The following is an 18,028-nucleotide window of genomic DNA, read 5'->3' on the forward strand; positions in this document are numbered from 1 at the left end:
TTCTGGGAGTTGAAGTCCTCACCGTGATTTGTATCTAACTAGAGACCCAAAGGATGATGATGATTGAGGCTTGGAGCGCACAAGCCGGAAGTAGTGTGTAATATCTCTTCCGGGTGAGAGAGGTGTAGGAGGGAACCGGAGACTTTAATGTGACTTAATAAAAGTTAGTATAGTACAGGTGGAGCAGCCTCTGGTGTACTTTATCATAGTTGACATGTAGCAGACCCTGCTCTGTTGTTATAGTGCATGTGGAGCCGACTCTAGTGTCCTGTTATTGTGTGTGAGGAAATCACTGTCTATTTCTCCATGGAGGAGTGGGAGTATATAGAAGGACACAGGGGTCTGTACAAGGACGTGATGATGGAGAATCACCGGGCCCTCACATCACTGGGTAAGAGGAGACTGTCATGTACTGTAATGGGGAGAGCAGCTATGGGGCCACCTAGATACACATCATCTGATAATCACATATATACAGTGTAACATACCTCCCAACTGTCCCGCATTTAGCGGGACAGTCCCGTTTTTCTGGGAGTGTCCCGCTGTCCCACCCAGAGCAGCGGGTATGCAGAGCGAGAATAGATGCTGTGTGCATGCACACAGCATCTATTCACGTAGGGTGGGGCAGCCCAGCATCTCGGAGATGCTGGGCACACCCCTTCGTGATGTAAACAGGGACGTTCCATCAAGCCTCACCCCCTTTACAAACAGGCCACGCCCCCAACAGTGCGCAGTAGTTCCCGATTCCTACTCCTCGACAAATGTTGGGAGCTATGGTGTAATCAGTCACTGTGTGTCTCCTACAGATGGGGCCAGTAACAGGAATACCCCAGAGAGATGTCCCCGTCCTCTTTATTCCCAGGATGATACAGAGGAGAATCACAGTGTCCTACAGGGGGATCAGGTAGGTGGAAACACCAATATATCAGTGACTTCTTGCTGTATGGTCTGTAGTGAAGCTGTATCAGTGATATAACCTGACTTTCTTTTATGTAATCTCAGTGTATAAATCTGACATTATCAAATGTTATTTTCATTGTTTCTGACTTAGGTGAAGTCCTGATTGATATAACGTTACAGTATAGGATGGTAACTGAATATCGGCAGAATATTATACATAATTGACTAAATATGTTCCCAATCTCTCTCGCTCCTATGCAGCAGGATAACATGTTAGGGGGGAGGAGCTTCTCTGTGTAAGCAGGCAGAGACTGAGTGACAGCCTGGCAGACTTGCTGTACAGAAGCACTATGATGATTGGGTCATTCATACACAGGACAGTGATATCACAGCAACTCAGTGTGAGCTTTGTGACCTTTATCAGCTTCCATCAGGACACTGACAATGTGGGAGGAGCTGCAGGTGTCTGTATAGGGGGAAAGGTGATACCTGTGTAATAGAGCTACAGTGTAATGTCAGGGTATCACTGAGCTGTGTATTCTGCCTTCCCTTTCCATCATGTATCATATCACTTGTTATTCCCTCTATCCATAAACCGGTTTATCTCATTTCAGAAAATCAGACATTATTCAACTCTTATTTATTGTTTTGTGGTATTTAGGGTGATTACCTGACTGATTTTAAAGTAGAAGATATAAAAGAGGAAGAGGAGACTGTACTCAGTCCTGCTCTATCCTGTCAGGTCCTCAGAGCAGTATGGTCATTACCATGTGTAATGCTTATTACTTACCCCATATCCCCCAGATACCAGAGGGACTCTGCAATGTATCATCTGTACAGCAGCTGTGTGGGTCTGATATTATTATACACTGATATTCTTCTGTATGGTCTCTGCTCTGTAACTCAGGATTCATTACATTGTGATATTTACTATTCTAGGGGAAAAATCTAATTATTATTAAAGTAGAAGATATAAAAGAGGAAGAGGAGACGTATGTGATGGGTGATCATCAGTGTAAGGAGGAGGAAATCCCTACAGTTATCAGCACAGGTGAGTAATAATCACTAAGTACAGAACAGTCACATATTCTCCTTGTTCTGTCACTACAGCAATCTCTTATCCTACACCCTCCTCTGTCACTACAGCAATCTCTTATCCTACACCCTCCTCTGTCACTACAGCAATCTCTTATCCTACACCCTCCTCTGTCACTACAGCAGTCTCTTATCCTACACCCTCCTCTGTCACTACAGCAATCTCTTATCCTACACCCTCCTCTGTCACTGCAGCAGTCTCTTATCCTACACCCTCCTCTGTCACTACAGCAATCTCTTATCCTACACCCTCCTCTGTCACTGCAGCAGTCTCTTATCCTACACCCTCCTCTGTCACTACAGCAATCTCTTATCCTACACCCTCCTCTGTCACTACAGCAAACTCTTATCCTACACCCTCCTCTGTCACTACAGCCATCTCTTATCCTACACCCTCCTCTGTCACTACAGCAGTCTCTTATCCTACACCTTCCTCTGTCACTACAGCACTCTCTTATCCTACACCCTCCTCTGTCACTGCAGCCATCTCTTATCCTACACCTTCCTCTGTCACTGCAGCCATCTCTTATCCTACACCTTCCTCTGTCACTGCAGCCATCTCTTATCCTACACCTTCCTCTGTCACTGCAGCCATCTCTTATCCTACACCTTCCTCTGTCACTGCAGCCATCTCTTATCCTACACCCTCCTCTGTCACCGCAGCCATCTCTTATCCTACACCCTCCTCTGTCACCGCAGCCATCTCTTATCCTACACCCTCCTCTGTCACCGCAGCCATCTCTTATCCTACACCCTCCTCTGTCACCGCAGCCATCTCTTATCCTACACCCTCCTCTGTCACCACAGCCATCTCTTATCCTACACCCTCCTCTGTCACTACAGCACTCTCTTATCCTACACCCTCCTCTGTCACTACAGCCATCTCTTATCCTACACCCTCCTCTGTCACTACAGCCATCTCTTATCCTACACCTTCCTCTGTCACTACACCCATCTCTTATCCTACACCTTCCTCTGTCACTACACCCATCTCTTATCCTACACCTTCCTCTGTCACTACACCCATCTCTTATCCTACACCTTCCTCTGTCACTACACCCATCTCTTATCCTACACCTTCCTCTGTCACTACACCCATCTCTTATCCTACACCTTTCTCTGTCACTACAGCCATCTCTTATCCTACACCCTCCACTGTCACTACAGCCATCTCTAATCCTACACCCTCCTCTGTCACTACAGCCATCTCTTATCCTACACCCTCCATTGTCACTACAGCCATCTCTTATCCTACACCCTCCTCTGTCACTACAGCCATCTCTTATCCTACACCCTCCTCTGTCACTACAGCCATCTCTTATCCTACACCCTCCATTGTCACTACAGCCATCTCTTATCCTACACCCTCCTCTGTCACTACAGCAATCTCTTATCCTACACTCTCCTCTGTCACTACACCCATCTCTTATCCTACACTCTCCTCTGTCACTACACCCATCTCTTATCCTACACCCTCCTCTGTCACTACAGCCATCTCTAATCCTACACCCTCCTCTGTCACTACAGCCATCTCTAATCCTACACCCTCCTCTGTCATTACAGCAATCTCTTATCCTACACCCTCCTCTGTCACTACAGCCATCTCTTATCCTACACCCTCCTCTGTCACTACAGCCATCTCTAATCCTACACCCTCCTCTGTCATTACAGCAATCTCTTATCCTACATCCTCCTCTGTCATTACAGCAATCTCTTATCCTACATCCTCCTCTGTCAGTACAGACTAATGAGGAAAAGTATCTGTCCAGTGGGGAAGTCAGGAGCCATCAGCCCCTATTATACACCTACTGTCCCCCTCACATCCTGTCACTGTGTGTTACCAGCCCAGAGATCTGACCAGTCTCCTCCCCACACTCTCTGGTGTGTCTCATACAATAGTAGCCATCAGCCCCTATTAGACTCCTGCCCTCACCTCCTGTCACTGCATCGATGGCCTTGATGGTTCACACCCCTTAGAACCCCTGTGACAATAGCCGCACAGCAGCCACCACAAACATAAAGACAGGTGGTCGGTGGGACAACAGAGCAGAGAGTGTATGTATCGCCTAAACCGGAAAACAACACCCACTTTGAGGCCTACAGCTAGATAGCAGATCTGTGGCCCAAATCCAAATAGCCAGAACTTCCTCCTCCCCAGGGAAGTTGAAGAGGAGACCTGGGACATCGCCTACTAGGCAGAGATGAATTCTAGAGTATTAAAAGCCCATTTTGAGCATTCAGTTTGTCTGCTGTTAGCTGAAACAGGACAGGAGGAAATGGGCCGCTGCCTGTTATAAGGTTGCCCTGGAACAGAGACAAAAACTGTGAGACTCCCTGAATGACATCCTGCTCCATAGCATGGCTGACTCACACCGTGAGAGCTGGAGACTCAACCAAAAGGTTCGCTCATGGAGGCCAAAGGCTAATGCATTTGACCCGCAATCGGACTATAAAACCTTATAGGAGTGAGAAGCAGAGGATCACTTACACCATAGGAGATCCAGCACAGCCGAGCATCTGTGATACTAAGGATAGGGCTAGCGACAGCAATCCCAGACCAGCTCCTCCGTCTCTGCCACGTGCCCCCTTGTGACGTGCGGGAGCTTAGGCTGATGTTGTCAGTGTTCTCCCCAGAAATTTTTTCCAGCCGGGTGGGGGCCTTCGCAATTATGCGCGCGCCGGGAAAAGGGGTATCTCCCTTACTTTTCCAGCCCGACAGGTCTCAGGCTGCTCCCCCACTGGCGTTCAGTCAAAAGTGCCCATTATGCAGTGCCCCCTGTAGTTATCCCCATATGCAGTGCCCCCTGTATTTGTGCCCTTTATACAGTGCCCCCTGTAGTTTTCCCCTTCATGCATTGCTTCCTCCAGGCTGAAGTAGTGCCCCCAGAATGGCTCCTTATGCAGTGCCCCCAGGCTGGCCCCTTATGCAGTGCCCCCAGGCTTAAATAGTGTCCCTTAGGCAGTGCCCCCAGACTGGTCCCAGCTCCAGCCCAAAACTTACCTTAACTTGCTCGCCCCTCGCGATCCCACTCCTGCTGCCTCGCTCTGACTGGATGTAAGTAGATCCAGCAGGCGCGGGGCAGGCTCCTCACGTCGCGTGTGACGATGCACCCGCAGAAAACAGCCTGGGGAGAAAACTGTGTTATGATCTGCACATTAGACATCTGTATCTAAACATCCATTCAGAGAGAGAATCCAGGAAGAGGACAGTGACTGCATGAACTAGCAAGCAAGGGGTGACCCCAGAGATAAGTAGGAGAGGGGACAAGACAGGATACAGCGGCCTAGTGCAGTGGTTCCAAAAATTTCTGGAATCATGGGCATCCTGGAGTATCAGCATTTTTTTCACGGCATTACTATTCCAAATGTTTCTTATTGGGAAACTCAGCAAAATTGCTTAAATGAAGTAAATTGAGCTTATATGTCATCCTTAGGTACAGTTATGTGGTGGTGGACAGGGTTTGCTTCTGACCATAAATAATTTTATTTGGTACCAGATCACCAACACGTGGCACCCCAGCAAGTGCCCCGCTGCACTCTGGGGTGCCACGTCATCCACGTCAACAAATGAGTAAATATATATTGTTGATGTATTATTGAACCAATGCTTCAAATAAAGTTGTTTAAATAAAAAAACCCTACCCCTAGTGGTCAACTAGAAACAGGGAGGGAAAAGCCCAAGTGCCTGATTCTGCCATCAGCTATCATTCAGTGCTGAGCTTACCTGTAGTGGCTCCTCTGACCACTGGGCATCAGTCACCCAGCCGCGTGCTGCTTCTCCCACCTAGCCGCACAGAGTAACCGCAGCGTGATGTGTGGGAGATGTCTACAGACGCATCTCCCGAAGTGCGGCTTGGTGCTGGCTCTCTCCAAGGAACTGGGTCCCAGTTACTGCCGGTTCTTTCGGTTGACCATTGGCACCACTGGGAGATTTCCGAGTGTGGTCCACCCCTGTGGTTCCTGGCTATATGGGTCACAGAAATACCTAGAGGTCAGAGTGATGGGGAAGGGTGGGGGTGTGGACCACTGCAAGCCCCATTTCAATAGCTGTGAGAGAGACAGGGCTGCATGTTAGTTCTAGCCGCAGTGTCTGGAGTGCGGTCCTGGGCCCCTGTGGGCAGCGCATGGTGCCTGGAGGTCTGGAAGCTTGCAGAACCAGGAGAAGGTGGAGGTAGCGCTAATAGGTGACCCAACCAAACCCCCCCCCTCCCCCAACCAATGGAGTTCAAATAACTGCGCAACTGTAAAAGAGCAACAATACAAAATATCCCCTATTCCGTGGGCAAGTTGGCAGATTGAAGGAGGCAGCAGCAGACAAGTTTAGTTTGCAGAAGTGCCTTCTCCAGGACATTGCCCTCTACATCCCCAGGTATCTCAATGTCTCCTAGACTGAATGCTAGAGAAATGGAATATACTTATAATATATTCACAATAAAATCATAATTAAAGTGTCACTTGTTGTTCCCAGGGAAGAACCACTTGGCTGGGGTAGCTAACACAGGGCTTATGTAGATGTTGGCTGTAATTGCTGCAGGAAAAACAATGTGCTTCTTAGCTCTTATCATTCCCAGGGGCACACTTACACTAGCTTAGTTGTTCCCAAACTGTGTGCCGTGGCACGCTGGGGTGCCCCAGGACACTCTCAGGGGAGCCTCAGGTTGGTGGTCCAGCACCAAATCAAACTATTTATGGTCAATGTAAGAGGCAAAAACATAGAATATGTGGACAAACAGAAACGCTTCCCTGCCCACCACATAACTGAACCTAAGCATGACAGGTCAGCACAATTTACTTAATCATTCTTTTTTTTCTGAATATCTCAACAACAAACTTTTGGCCTAGGGGTGCCGTGAAAACAATAGTTGATACTCTAGGGTGCCGTGATTCAAGAAAGTTTGGGAACCACTGCACTAGCCATATCCCTTGTGCAAAATATCACACGTTTCAGGGCCACCTAGATACACATCATCTGATAATCGCATATATACAGTGTAATCAGTCACTGTGTGTCTCCTACAGATGGGGCCAGTACCAGGAATACCCCAGAGAGATGTCCCCGTCCTCTTTATTCCCAGGATTATACAGAGGAGAATCACAGTATCCCACAGGAGGATCAGGTAGGTGGGATTGAAGGTATCGACTGATGCCAAAAAGTGATCATTCTCATTCTTTTCTAAGAATAGTGATCATTATAACAGTAGGTATTAAATACTGTATATAATAAATAAGAACATTTTGTGCGCTGAATAAATGCGTGATATAATGATGAGACTGAGATATAAGTAATGACGGTTAGTTCTCTGCCTAGCATGGAAACAATATTCATATAAAACTCAATTTTAGGATAAATATCTTGTGAGCAAAATGTAACATGCCAGACTAATCCAGACTATGCCGAGTCTCCCATATCTAAATATTCCGAAATATGGCATTTTTGTAAGCATGACTGAGATAGTGACACCTTTGCTTTTTGATGATTCAAAGTACACAAACTTTATGTAAGGCACCAAATTATTGAAAATATTGTATACAATGACCTGCAGGCTGTGTGTATAAGGTGTATATAATACATAAATGCATTCTGTGTTTAGATTTGGGTCCCTTTCCCAAGATATTTGATAAAGGGATGCAAATACTTCAAAATACAGCATATTCCGATATCCAAAATACCCCTGGTCCCAAGCATTTTGGATATGGGAGATTCAACCTGTACTTCCTTTGGATGTCTGCAGTGCTCTGAGTGGTCCCAGTAATAAGATAGCACATCTCCCAATCTCTCCTTTACCAGTCACTGGATTTACCCACTCCTATAATACAGACCAATATATTCATAGACACATAGATTTCTAATCTTCCCAGTGACCATATAACTTCCATCTTCCTGCTTCTGATAGCTTATATAATATAACCAAGTGTTCTACTGACCCCGCCCCCCGGTGACTGCAATGCCTGTTGACCCTGCCGCCAGTGACTATACTGCCTGCTACTGACCCCACCTTCCTGTGACTATACTGCCTGCTGACCATACCCCCAGTGACTATACTGCCTGCTACTGACCCCGCCCCCTGGTGACTGTACTGCCTGCTGACCCTGCCCCAAGTGACTAAACTGCCTGCTACTGACCCCACCTTCCTGTGACTATACTGCCTGCTGACCATACCCCCCAGTGACTATACTGCATGCTGACCATACCCCCCAGTAACTATACTGCCTGCTACTGATACCTCTCATTATATAATATAATCAAGTGTTCTACTGACCCCGGCCCGCAGTGACTACACTGTTTGCTGACACCACCCCCCCCCCTGGTGACTATACTGCCTGCTACTGACCATACCCCCCGGTGACTGCACTGCCTGCCGACCCCGCCCCAAGTGACTATACTGCCTGCTGTCTATACTCCCCCAGTGACTATACTGCCTGCTACTGACCCCGCCCCCCGGTGACTGCACTGCCTGCTGACCCCGCCCCATTGACTACACTGCCTGCTGACCATACCCCCCAGTGACTATACTGCCTGCTACCTCTCATTATATAATATAATCAAGTGTTCTACTGACCCCGGCCCACAGTGACTACACTGCCTGCTGACCCCGCCCCCTGGTGACTATACTGCCTGCTACTGACCATACCCCCTGGTGACTGCACTGCCTGCTGACCCTGCCCCAAGTGACTACACTGCCTGCTGACCATACCCCCAGTGACTATACTGCATGCTACTGATACCTCTCATTATATAATATAATCAAGTGTTCTACTGACCCCGGCCCACGGTGACTACACTGCCTGCTGACCCCCCCCCCTGGTGACTATACTGCCTGCTGTCTATACCCCCCAGTGACTATACTGGCTGCTACTGACCCCGCCCCCCGGTGACTGCACTGCCTGCTGACCCTGCCCTCTCCCCAGTCACTACACTGCCTGCTGACCCGAACCTCTCCCTGGTCACTACACTGATCGCGCCCCCCTGGTTTTGTGCTGGGCTGGGGGGTTTGCAGCGCCCCCTCCTCATTGCACAGCGCTGCAAAAAGGCTTTTTTTGTTTCCATGAAAGGGTGTGACCACATATACCGCTATAAGCCACACCCCCTGGCCAGCTCTCTACGGCCCTGGTGACCCCAGCCCCTGGTGATTACACGGAGTGATGAGCCCACCCTCCCCTAGTGACTACACTGCCTCCTAACCTCACCCTCTTCACGGTGACTACACTGCCTGCTGATCTCCATATCATCTGATACTAGGACTCCAAGGTCACATATCACAATTCTGCGTCTGTATGTGTGTCCCACATGTATTATATCAGCTTAACTACATTAGGCACTATTCCATTCCCCTATAGTCTCTACATCACTAAAACAATGAATTGTACATTTATACCCATCTCAGTCCTGCTCTGTCCTGTCAGGTCCTCAGTGCAGTATGGTCATTACCACGTGTAATGCTTGTTACTTACCCCATAACCCCCAGATACCAGAGGGACTCTGCAATCTATCATCTGTACAGCAGCTGTGTGGTCCTAATATTATTATACACTGATATTCTGTATGGTCTCTGTTCTGTAACTCAGAATTCATTACATTGTGATATTTACTATTCTAGGGGAAAGATCTAATTATTGTGAAAGAGGAAGATATAAAGGTAGAAGATATAAAAGAGGAAGAGGAGACGTATGTGGTGGGTGATCAGCAGTGTAAGGAGGAGGAAATCCCTACAGGTATCAGCACAGGTGAGTAATAATCACCAAGTACAGAACCGTGTTAGGATTCGGGTATATCTTAGAGAGAATGAGTCCAGCAACAGTCTTGAGGGCTGGAACACTTGGCTAGCTGTGGCCGTGGAGCAGCCTTTAGGGCTGGTAGATTTTGACTAGTTGTGGCCCGAGGGCTGAAGAAGTTGATGTAGCCTTTGGGCTATGCAGCAGCCTTGAGGGCTGGTAAGTCTTTGACTAGTCATGGCCCGATGGCAGTGAGATAAGATGCGCCCTTTGGGCCGTGCAGCAGCCTTGTGGGCTGGTAACACTTGGCTTGTTGTGGCCTGTGGGCCGTAGAACAAGATGCGGCCTTTGGGCCATTCAGCAGCCTTGAGGTCTGGTAAGAGACCTTTGACACAGGATTGCGTATTTAGGACGCTGGATTGCGGCCTGCGCCGCCAGGTTGACACAAGCATACCACAAGCGGTGGTACGCTGGATTGCGTACTCTAGATGCTGGATTGTGGCCTGTGCCGCCGGGTTGATACAAGAGGTGGTACGCTGGATTGAGGCCTGTGCCGCCGGGTTGACACTAGCCACTGGACTACGCACTCTGGACACTAAGTGCTGTCTGTGCCGCCTGGATGACACAAACGGCAGAGCGTGGATATGCAGACCGTGCCGCCTAGATGACACAAACGGCAGGTAGTAGATTTGCGGACCGTGCCGCCTAGATGACACAAACGGCAGGTAACAAAAGCTGACAGGAGGACTGGGTACTCGACTGGATAACAGGAGACAATGTCAAAAACCGGAAGCACGTGAAACGCTATTACCGGTTCGCACCAGAAGGAAATAGCCTCAGGAACTAATCCAGAAGTGTCATTTGCATAAAGATTCCTACCTAAGATCCAATCCTTAATATATCTGCAAATAGCAGCATGGTTATATAGAAGTATGTTGGGGAAGTTAATCCCACCTTCCTCTCTGGTTCGTTGGAGGATTTTTAAACTGAGTTTAGGTATTTTGTTATTCCAAATTAATTTCCTAAAAGCAGCGGTTATTCTCTTTTCATCTGCCGATGTTAGGCTAAGCCACATACATAATTGACACCAGAAACCATGAAATTTAAAAACCTAAACATAACTGAAGTTTAGTCAACAATAACATTATTTTCCCCTTGTATGGATCCTGATGTAATTGTATGGTCTGTGTAATTCTCCATAAAGTGTCAGCAGTGTATATTGCCTTCCAGTACTTCCTTGGAGAATAGGCATTTCCGTTACACACAGGACTTGAATAAAAGGAACAAAACACTTATTTCTGGAAACCCAGGATAACCTATTTGTTGATTGGTTTGGTGCTAGAATTATGATTTTTATTACTTCTTGTTCTGGCGAGTCTTCACGATTTTACTTTAATTCATATATCAGACTGTATATCATCACATATGAAAAATGTGTCTTACCATTTATTAAACAAATATTATTATTTTCCTATTTGAGGGTATAGACATAATCCCTCAGTTGTCAGCTGCAAGTATGTACACAGGACAGCTATTATTTATTAGCGCACCTATTTGTTCTATGTTTGTAAATCATCACAACCTGCAACAATTTGCTTACTTTCTGGGATGATTGTAGTGATGTGATTGGAAGACACAATATATGAGTAAGGGTCTCTTGAATGGCATTACTTGCCTGCTCTCTCTCGCTCTTTCTCTCGTACCTCGATTAGTAAATAGTTTAATAAACTGAAAAATCTATATTTTGGAGACTAACGGTCAGACAGTCGAGATATTTGGTAGAAATAGTTTTTGTTACATCCTCTCTTAACTAAAAAAAAAAAAAGTGTAAAAATCTGAGCTGGGCGGTAGGCACACCTGGTTGTACTGACGTGGAATATTGAAATATCAGTTTCATTCTGTTTTAGTGATCACATTTATGATATGTTTATATCTCCTATTACCTCCCTCTTAATTCCATAGACATTATAAAATGTGCTGAATTTTATGGGTTTCCAGCCCTGTTTTTTATATTTCTCAAATGGACTGTTAATGCTCTCGTAGTCTGCCCTATATAACCTGTATTACACTTACACTCTATGGCATAAACTACATTTATAGTGTTACATGTTATATTGGTTGCTATGAGCAGTTTCTCCACTTTATCTCTCTAAGGTTTGATACATCTCCCCCTATGTTCTATTTAGTGACTACTCCCCGGCCAGTGTTACTCCTACACCCTAAACCTCCTCATTACAAACATCAGCAAATACACGTCTGTGTCTAGTGTGATCACTACTTACCATAACATGTAACATAAGGCAGACAGCAGTGTTACACCATAGCATGTAAAAGGACCTAGTTACTCTCTGACTTCCTCAGCCACAGACTGAGACGTGACAATGATGAGGTCACTGACTGTATGGAAATGTTGGGGTACAGCAATGCACGTCTTATTATAGTAACACAGTATGGTATAGTGCTGCAGGGATGCTAATTCCCATATATTTATTCTGTTCCCAGTAGATGGACACAACAGCAGGAATAACTCGGGGAGACATCTCATATTATCTCCAGATTGTGACCTAGACAATAATAACTTCTCACAGGATTCTCCAGGAGAAACGCCCATAACCCCAAGTATACACCCAGCATATCACAGTGCAAATCTATCATCTGAGCCTTCTAATCATGAGGAGTGTTCCCCTGATAATCCAAGTATTGTTACACACAGCTCCGATCATACAGATGATGAATCCTTTTCATGTTCGGAATGTGGGAAATGTTTTACAAAGCAGTTGAGTCTCTCAATACATAAGAAGAGAGTTCACACAGCTGAGAGGCCTTTTCCATGTTCTGAATGTGGGAAATGTTTTAAACTGAGAGGAGAACTTAATAGACATACAAAGATTCACACAGGTGAGAGGCCATTTTCATGCTCTGAATGTGGGAAATGCTTTATATACCAGGCAGCACTTGCTGGACATCAGAGAACTCACACAGGTGAGAAGCCATTTTCCTGTTCTGAGTGTGGGAAATGTTTTGCACAGCAGGGAACACGTGATGACCATCAGAGAACTCACACAGGTGAGAAGCCATTTCCGTGTTCTGAGTGTGGGAAAGGTTTTTCAATGAGAGGATCTCTTAATAAACATAAGAGAACGCATACAGGAGAGAGGCCATTTCCATGTTCTGAGTGTGGGAAATGTTTTACATCGAAAGGAGATCTTGATAGACATAAGAAAGTTCACACAGGTGAGAGGCAATATCCGTGTTCTATATGTGGGAAATGTTTTATGTGTTTATCAACTCTCATTGCACACCAGAGAGTCCACACAGATGAGAAGCCATTTCCATGTTCTGAGTGTGGAAAATGTTTTAGAGTGAAATCAGAGCTTACTAATCATCAAAGAGTACACACAGGTGAAAAGCCATTTTCATGTGCTGAATGTGGGAAATCTTTTACGCGGCAGGGAATCCTTGCTGCACATAAGAGAACTCACACAGGTGAGAGGCCATATTCATGTTCTGAATGTGGGAAACGTTTTGCACGCCAGGGAACACGTGATGACCATCAGAGAACTCACACAGGTGGGAGGCCATTTCCGTGTTCTGAGTGTGGGAAATGTTTTCAACAGAAAAGACAACTTAATAGACATCAGAGAACTCACACAGGTGAGAGACCATTTTCATGCTCTGAATGTGGGAAATGTTTTCAATATAAATCAGTTCTTTTAAAACATCAAAAACTTCACACAAGATGAGCATCTAGAAATACAGAAATTGCAGCGGTATAAGCATAAATACAATTTAAGCCTAGATTGCTGTCCCTGCTTAATGAAGGGTAAATTACATTTGTATGTTCACACTATATACTAATATATGACAATTTAAATAAAATCAACTTCTAGTTGGAATGAATGATGTATTAGTTATTTGCAGGATGGGGATATAAAGATTATTTGGCAGTGAGAAAAGCTACAGGGACCAGGCCAATAACACTGTGCAATACCCCGAGGAAAATTATACCTTTATTAAAGACCTACAAAAATATGAGATCGAAGAGTTTGGTAGGAAAATAGAAAACAAGTCACTGCACTGAGCTGTAATGACATCCATGTGACATAACACAGCTGTGTGTAACGGTGGTTTGTGTTTGTACATTGTAAGTAAAGCTGGAATAGTGTATAATTGTCCTGTCAGTGGTGCACATGTTCTGTGATGGCCTTGGTGTAGTACAGGTTGAGTCTCCCATATCCAACTATTCCGAAATACGGAATATTTTTAGCATGACTGAGAAAGTGAAACCTTTGCTTTCTTATAGTTCAATGTACACAATCTTTGTTTAAAGCACAAATTAGTAAAAATATAGTATAAAATAACCTTCAGTCTGTGTGTATAGGGTGTATATGAAACATAAATGATTTTCATGTATGTACACAAACTTTTTTTGATGCACAAAATTATTAAAAATATAGTAGAAAATTACCTGCAGGCTGTGTGTATAAGGTGTATATAACACATAAATGCATTCTGTGTGTATATTTGAGTCCCATTCCCAAGATATTTCATTATTTTATGCAAATATTCCAAAATACGGAATATTCCGATATCCAAAATACCCCTTGTCCCAAGCATTTTGGATATGGGAGACTCAACCTGTCTCTAGTGCAGTGGTTTCCAAACTGTGTGCCGTGGCACCCTGGGGTGCCACAGGAGACTTGCAGGAGTGCCTCAGGCTGCTGGTCCAGCACCAAATCAAATTCTTTATGGTCAATGTAATGTAAATATGTGAACAAACAGTAGCGTAAACTTGTGCACCACCACATAACTGAACCTAAGGATGACAGGTAGCACAATTCACTCTACTACTTCACTACATTTATTTCTGAATGTCTCAATAACAAACCTTTGGCTTAGGGATGCCAAGAAAACATTGCAGATGTACTAGGGCGCCGTGATTCAAAAACGTTTGGGAACCACTGATCTAGTGACATGATGTAATGGAAATAGTGATATTACCAGAGATTTCCCAAGGAAGTATAGAACTATCAGGCTAGTCACACTAGACATAAATCTATGGAGAGGGACAGAATACTTTTTTTTGGGGGGGGGGGGGGGACGGACTCTTATGTATGATGAATATTGTATAAATCTTCACTTTTAATAATTTATTTCAATTAGTAGGTGGACAAAGAGATTTTATTGTGAACATACGCACAACTTCTAAAGAGAGACCAAAATAAAAAAAGAAAAAACGTTTAAATAATAAATCGGGTATATAGATGTATGTATATCTGGACCAACAAGGACATAAATTATTAAGCATAAGATTGAGACATGCACTTCAAGGCTAGTTTTACCTTAAAGTAGTACCAATAAGGCAAGGCGCATTTATAGAACATATATACCCTGGTATTAATATGTAAGGATAGGGCAGGGCTATTATACGGTAACAGGATTCCTTTAGTGGTATATCAACTAAAGGTTAAGGTCTGCATAAACGTGATTGCTAATATTGTATTTATACCCTCTTATAGAATAAGATTCTGAATCCTTTAGCTCTCTTTCTGTGCACAGTGGGCCTGATTCAGAGCCGCTCGTAAGCGGCCGCTCGTTCGCTCTGAGCGATGTTCGCACGAACTGTGCATGCGTATGGGTCGTAATGCGCATGCGCCAACCAGTCATTGCGGTCGGAAATCGTGCACTCGTAAAACAGCGAGGGCCTGCTAATTTGAGTGACAGAATGAGGCGTTTGTGGGTGGTAACAGAGGAAGGTGCTTGAAAACGGGGAGTGGAGATCCGAACGCAGGCATGCCAAACTGTCAAAACGGCGTTTCATGGGAGTGCATAATTAACAAAGCAGCGTCATCGACCACGTCACTTGGTTATTTCTTAGCCTGAACTGCTCGCAGTGATAGCGGGAAGTAATCCTACCACAAGCACTGCGAGCAGTTCAGATGCCTTACGATGTTCCCGATTAATCAAATAAATAGCGGAGATGACGTATGATGCGAACGGCAAAGGGGCGTCTTTAGAAAATAGCGAGGGCATTTTTCGGACGCTCGCTCAGACATAGAGGCGTCCACAGACCGCAAAGAGCGAGCGCTCAATTTAAATATCCGGCCCCTTTTTAAGAACGAGCTTCCGCAAATAGCGTCCGGCTAAACAGGCCCAGTGTCCCAAAAAGAATGCAATAGTCAAGTGGAAAGATAAGTCTTTAGGCCATGCCCCCTCTTTACCGGGGCCCGGCGGCGCTCTCTACGCCCCTGGTTATTAGATAGTTGTACCAACGGATTACAGAAATGAAACAATTGTATCACTCAGAGTTTGGGAACAGACAGACATAACATTACTGACATCCTGTCTTTTCATTTGTGTGTTATTAATCACTGACTCTCACAGGATAGAGATATTCTTCACACAGTCCAGTTTACTATTGGGCTTATTTTGTGTATAGCACCAGATTCCTGTGTACGTCACAGTAGTATAACATGAAGATAAACTCCTAGTAACAGAATCATTCAGCAGCTGGTTATAGGGCACTGACAGAAACTGCTTACAGCGGAGCATCAGTTAGTCATTTATATGGCTCCGTATGCATGTCTGATTCACCATAAATCAGCATGAGAACACATTCCTACGGCAGTATAAAATTTGGCTGCGAAAAGCCGTCATTTTCGCCTATTTTAAATATCCCCGTAATCAATTTCAAAGACTTTTCGCCGGTGTGAAAAATCTTTGTAGAAAAACGGGGATAGCTTTTCACCATGTTTTACATGGCGAATAAAAGTGCAGAATTGGAGTTTAGGGGTGCAGGCTTAAAAAAAAAAAATAGCCTGCACCCCTGGGAATGGTCCCTAAAATTAATGTGTGTCAGAAAAAGTTTAAAAAAAAAAATCAGGGACACCCCAAAAAATTTACTTGAAGAATTTTTAAAAATAACTTTAGGGACTTAAAAATATGCTTGCACCCATTTTCATGTACCCCAAATTTGATGGAAATAGTTTAAAAAAAAATCTAAGTGCTATTCTTCACCCCTTCTTCTTAAGCCGCATTTATGCACCTACCGTGGCTATTACAAACCCCGACTTCCTTCAGCAGGCAAAAAAATGGGGGTACCCATAATGATCCCCCATGTCTAGACATTTTTAGGGGGGGGGGGTCCCAGTAACAATTCCGGAAAATTCCCGATTTTTTTTTTTTTTGCAATACTTACCTTTCCACCAGTTCCCGTTTTCGCCGATTCCTAATTGAATACGGGGATAAAGCGTGCACGTGCCCGATACTTTATCCCCGTCAAACCCCCGATATGGAGCAAAAAGTCCAGCATGGACTTTATAGACTAATAGAGCAAGTAGGTGAATATTATTCACTTTACAAAGCAGATTACAAAAAACATGCCTTCCAGAATGAGTAGGCTATTTTATACCAAACGTTTGTATATAACACATTTATTGTACACAACAAACAATAATTTTATAAAAAATTGACTATTAATCCACTCCAAAGAAGCAATGGTTTTTAAATTGAGTATATTTGTCGATTAATGTTTTATTTTTAACATGTATACCTTTTTTTAAAATAAGTTTTAATAATTGCATTTGTTTTATTCTTAACAGTAGTACTGGAGTTCGATGCACTTTAATCATAAGCACAGCATTTCCGGACCCTAAAACTACTATTCCCAGACTTCATCAGATAATATATGATAAGGATAAATATATAGTGTAACATTTAAGTTTATTTCTGGAGGGCAGTCATTAATGAAACCATCCGCAGTTCACAGGATGACCTCAAGATGGCAATGAGGCAATATATAATGGTTAGGATAAATATATTATAAAGTGTCATTCTCAAATTTACCACTTGAGGACAGTCATTAATGAAAGTGAGAGAATACATAATGATAAGGATAAAAGTGTTCTCTATATCTTCTATATTGTAATGGTTGTGTCTGTACATAGAATTTTTTTGGGGAGAAATTAACTTGGGACTGTGGGCCTGATTCAGACCCGCTCGCAAGCGGGTCGATGGCCAGGCAGTGCGCACTGCGCGTGCGTGAGCGTGAGCCCCGCAGCGAGCGAGAAATCAGTCGCTGCAGGACTCGCTACAAGACAGGGCGGTTGTCGATGTTGACCGACAGCTTGCCCTGTTTTGTAGGTGGGGAGGGGGGTGGCTGGCCAAACGGAGGCGTTCCCGAAGGTATGCCTGCCATTTGGGGGCGGCCCTACTGACATCACGAGAGTGATGTCAGTAGTGAGCTTCCTGCTCTATTAGAGCAGGAAGCTCACTGGGGCTTGCGGGAACGAGACACTACCACAAGTGTCTCGTCGCAAGC

The 18,028-nt window shown here is 44.7% G+C and overlaps 1 protein-coding gene across 1 annotated transcript; it reads left to right on the forward strand.

The window, feature by feature from the left end:
- Nucleotides 1–80: 80 nt before the first annotated feature.
- Nucleotides 81–13,604, forward strand: LOC148500807 (uncharacterized). The gene is made up of 6 exons (XM_088451376.1): nucleotides 81–391; nucleotides 807–904; nucleotides 1,840–1,951; nucleotides 7,015–7,112; nucleotides 9,594–9,720; nucleotides 12,211–13,604. Exons 1-6 carry the CDS (start codon nucleotides 307–309, stop codon nucleotides 13,449–13,451), a joined length of 1,761 nt encoding a protein of 586 aa, XP_088307502.1. The 5' UTR covers nucleotides 81–306; the 3' UTR covers nucleotides 13,452–13,604.
- The last annotated feature ends 4,424 nt before the right edge of the window (nucleotides 13,605–18,028 follow it).

This window comes from Taudactylus pleione, unplaced genomic scaffold, assembly GCF_031769625.1.
Source record: "Taudactylus pleione unplaced genomic scaffold, aTauple2 ptg000547l, whole genome shotgun sequence".
Classification (NCBI taxonomy): Eukaryota; Metazoa; Chordata; class Amphibia; order Anura; family Myobatrachidae; genus Taudactylus; species Taudactylus pleione.

What these genes read in the sequence shown, in the direction of transcription:
- LOC148500807 (XM_088451376.1), top strand. Translation starts at nt 307, where the DNA reads ATGGAGGAGTGGGAGTATATAGAAGGACACAGGGGTCTGTACAAGGAC. An exon ending in GTGTCCTACAGGGGGATCAG is followed by an intron (nt 905 to 1,839) that starts GTAGGTGGAAAC and finishes TTACTATTCTAG; the next exon opens with GGGAAAAATCTAATTATTAT. An exon ending in CCCTACAGTTATCAGCACAG is followed by an intron (nt 1,952 to 7,014) that starts GTGAGTAATAAT and finishes TGTCTCCTACAG; the next exon opens with ATGGGGCCAGTACCAGGAAT.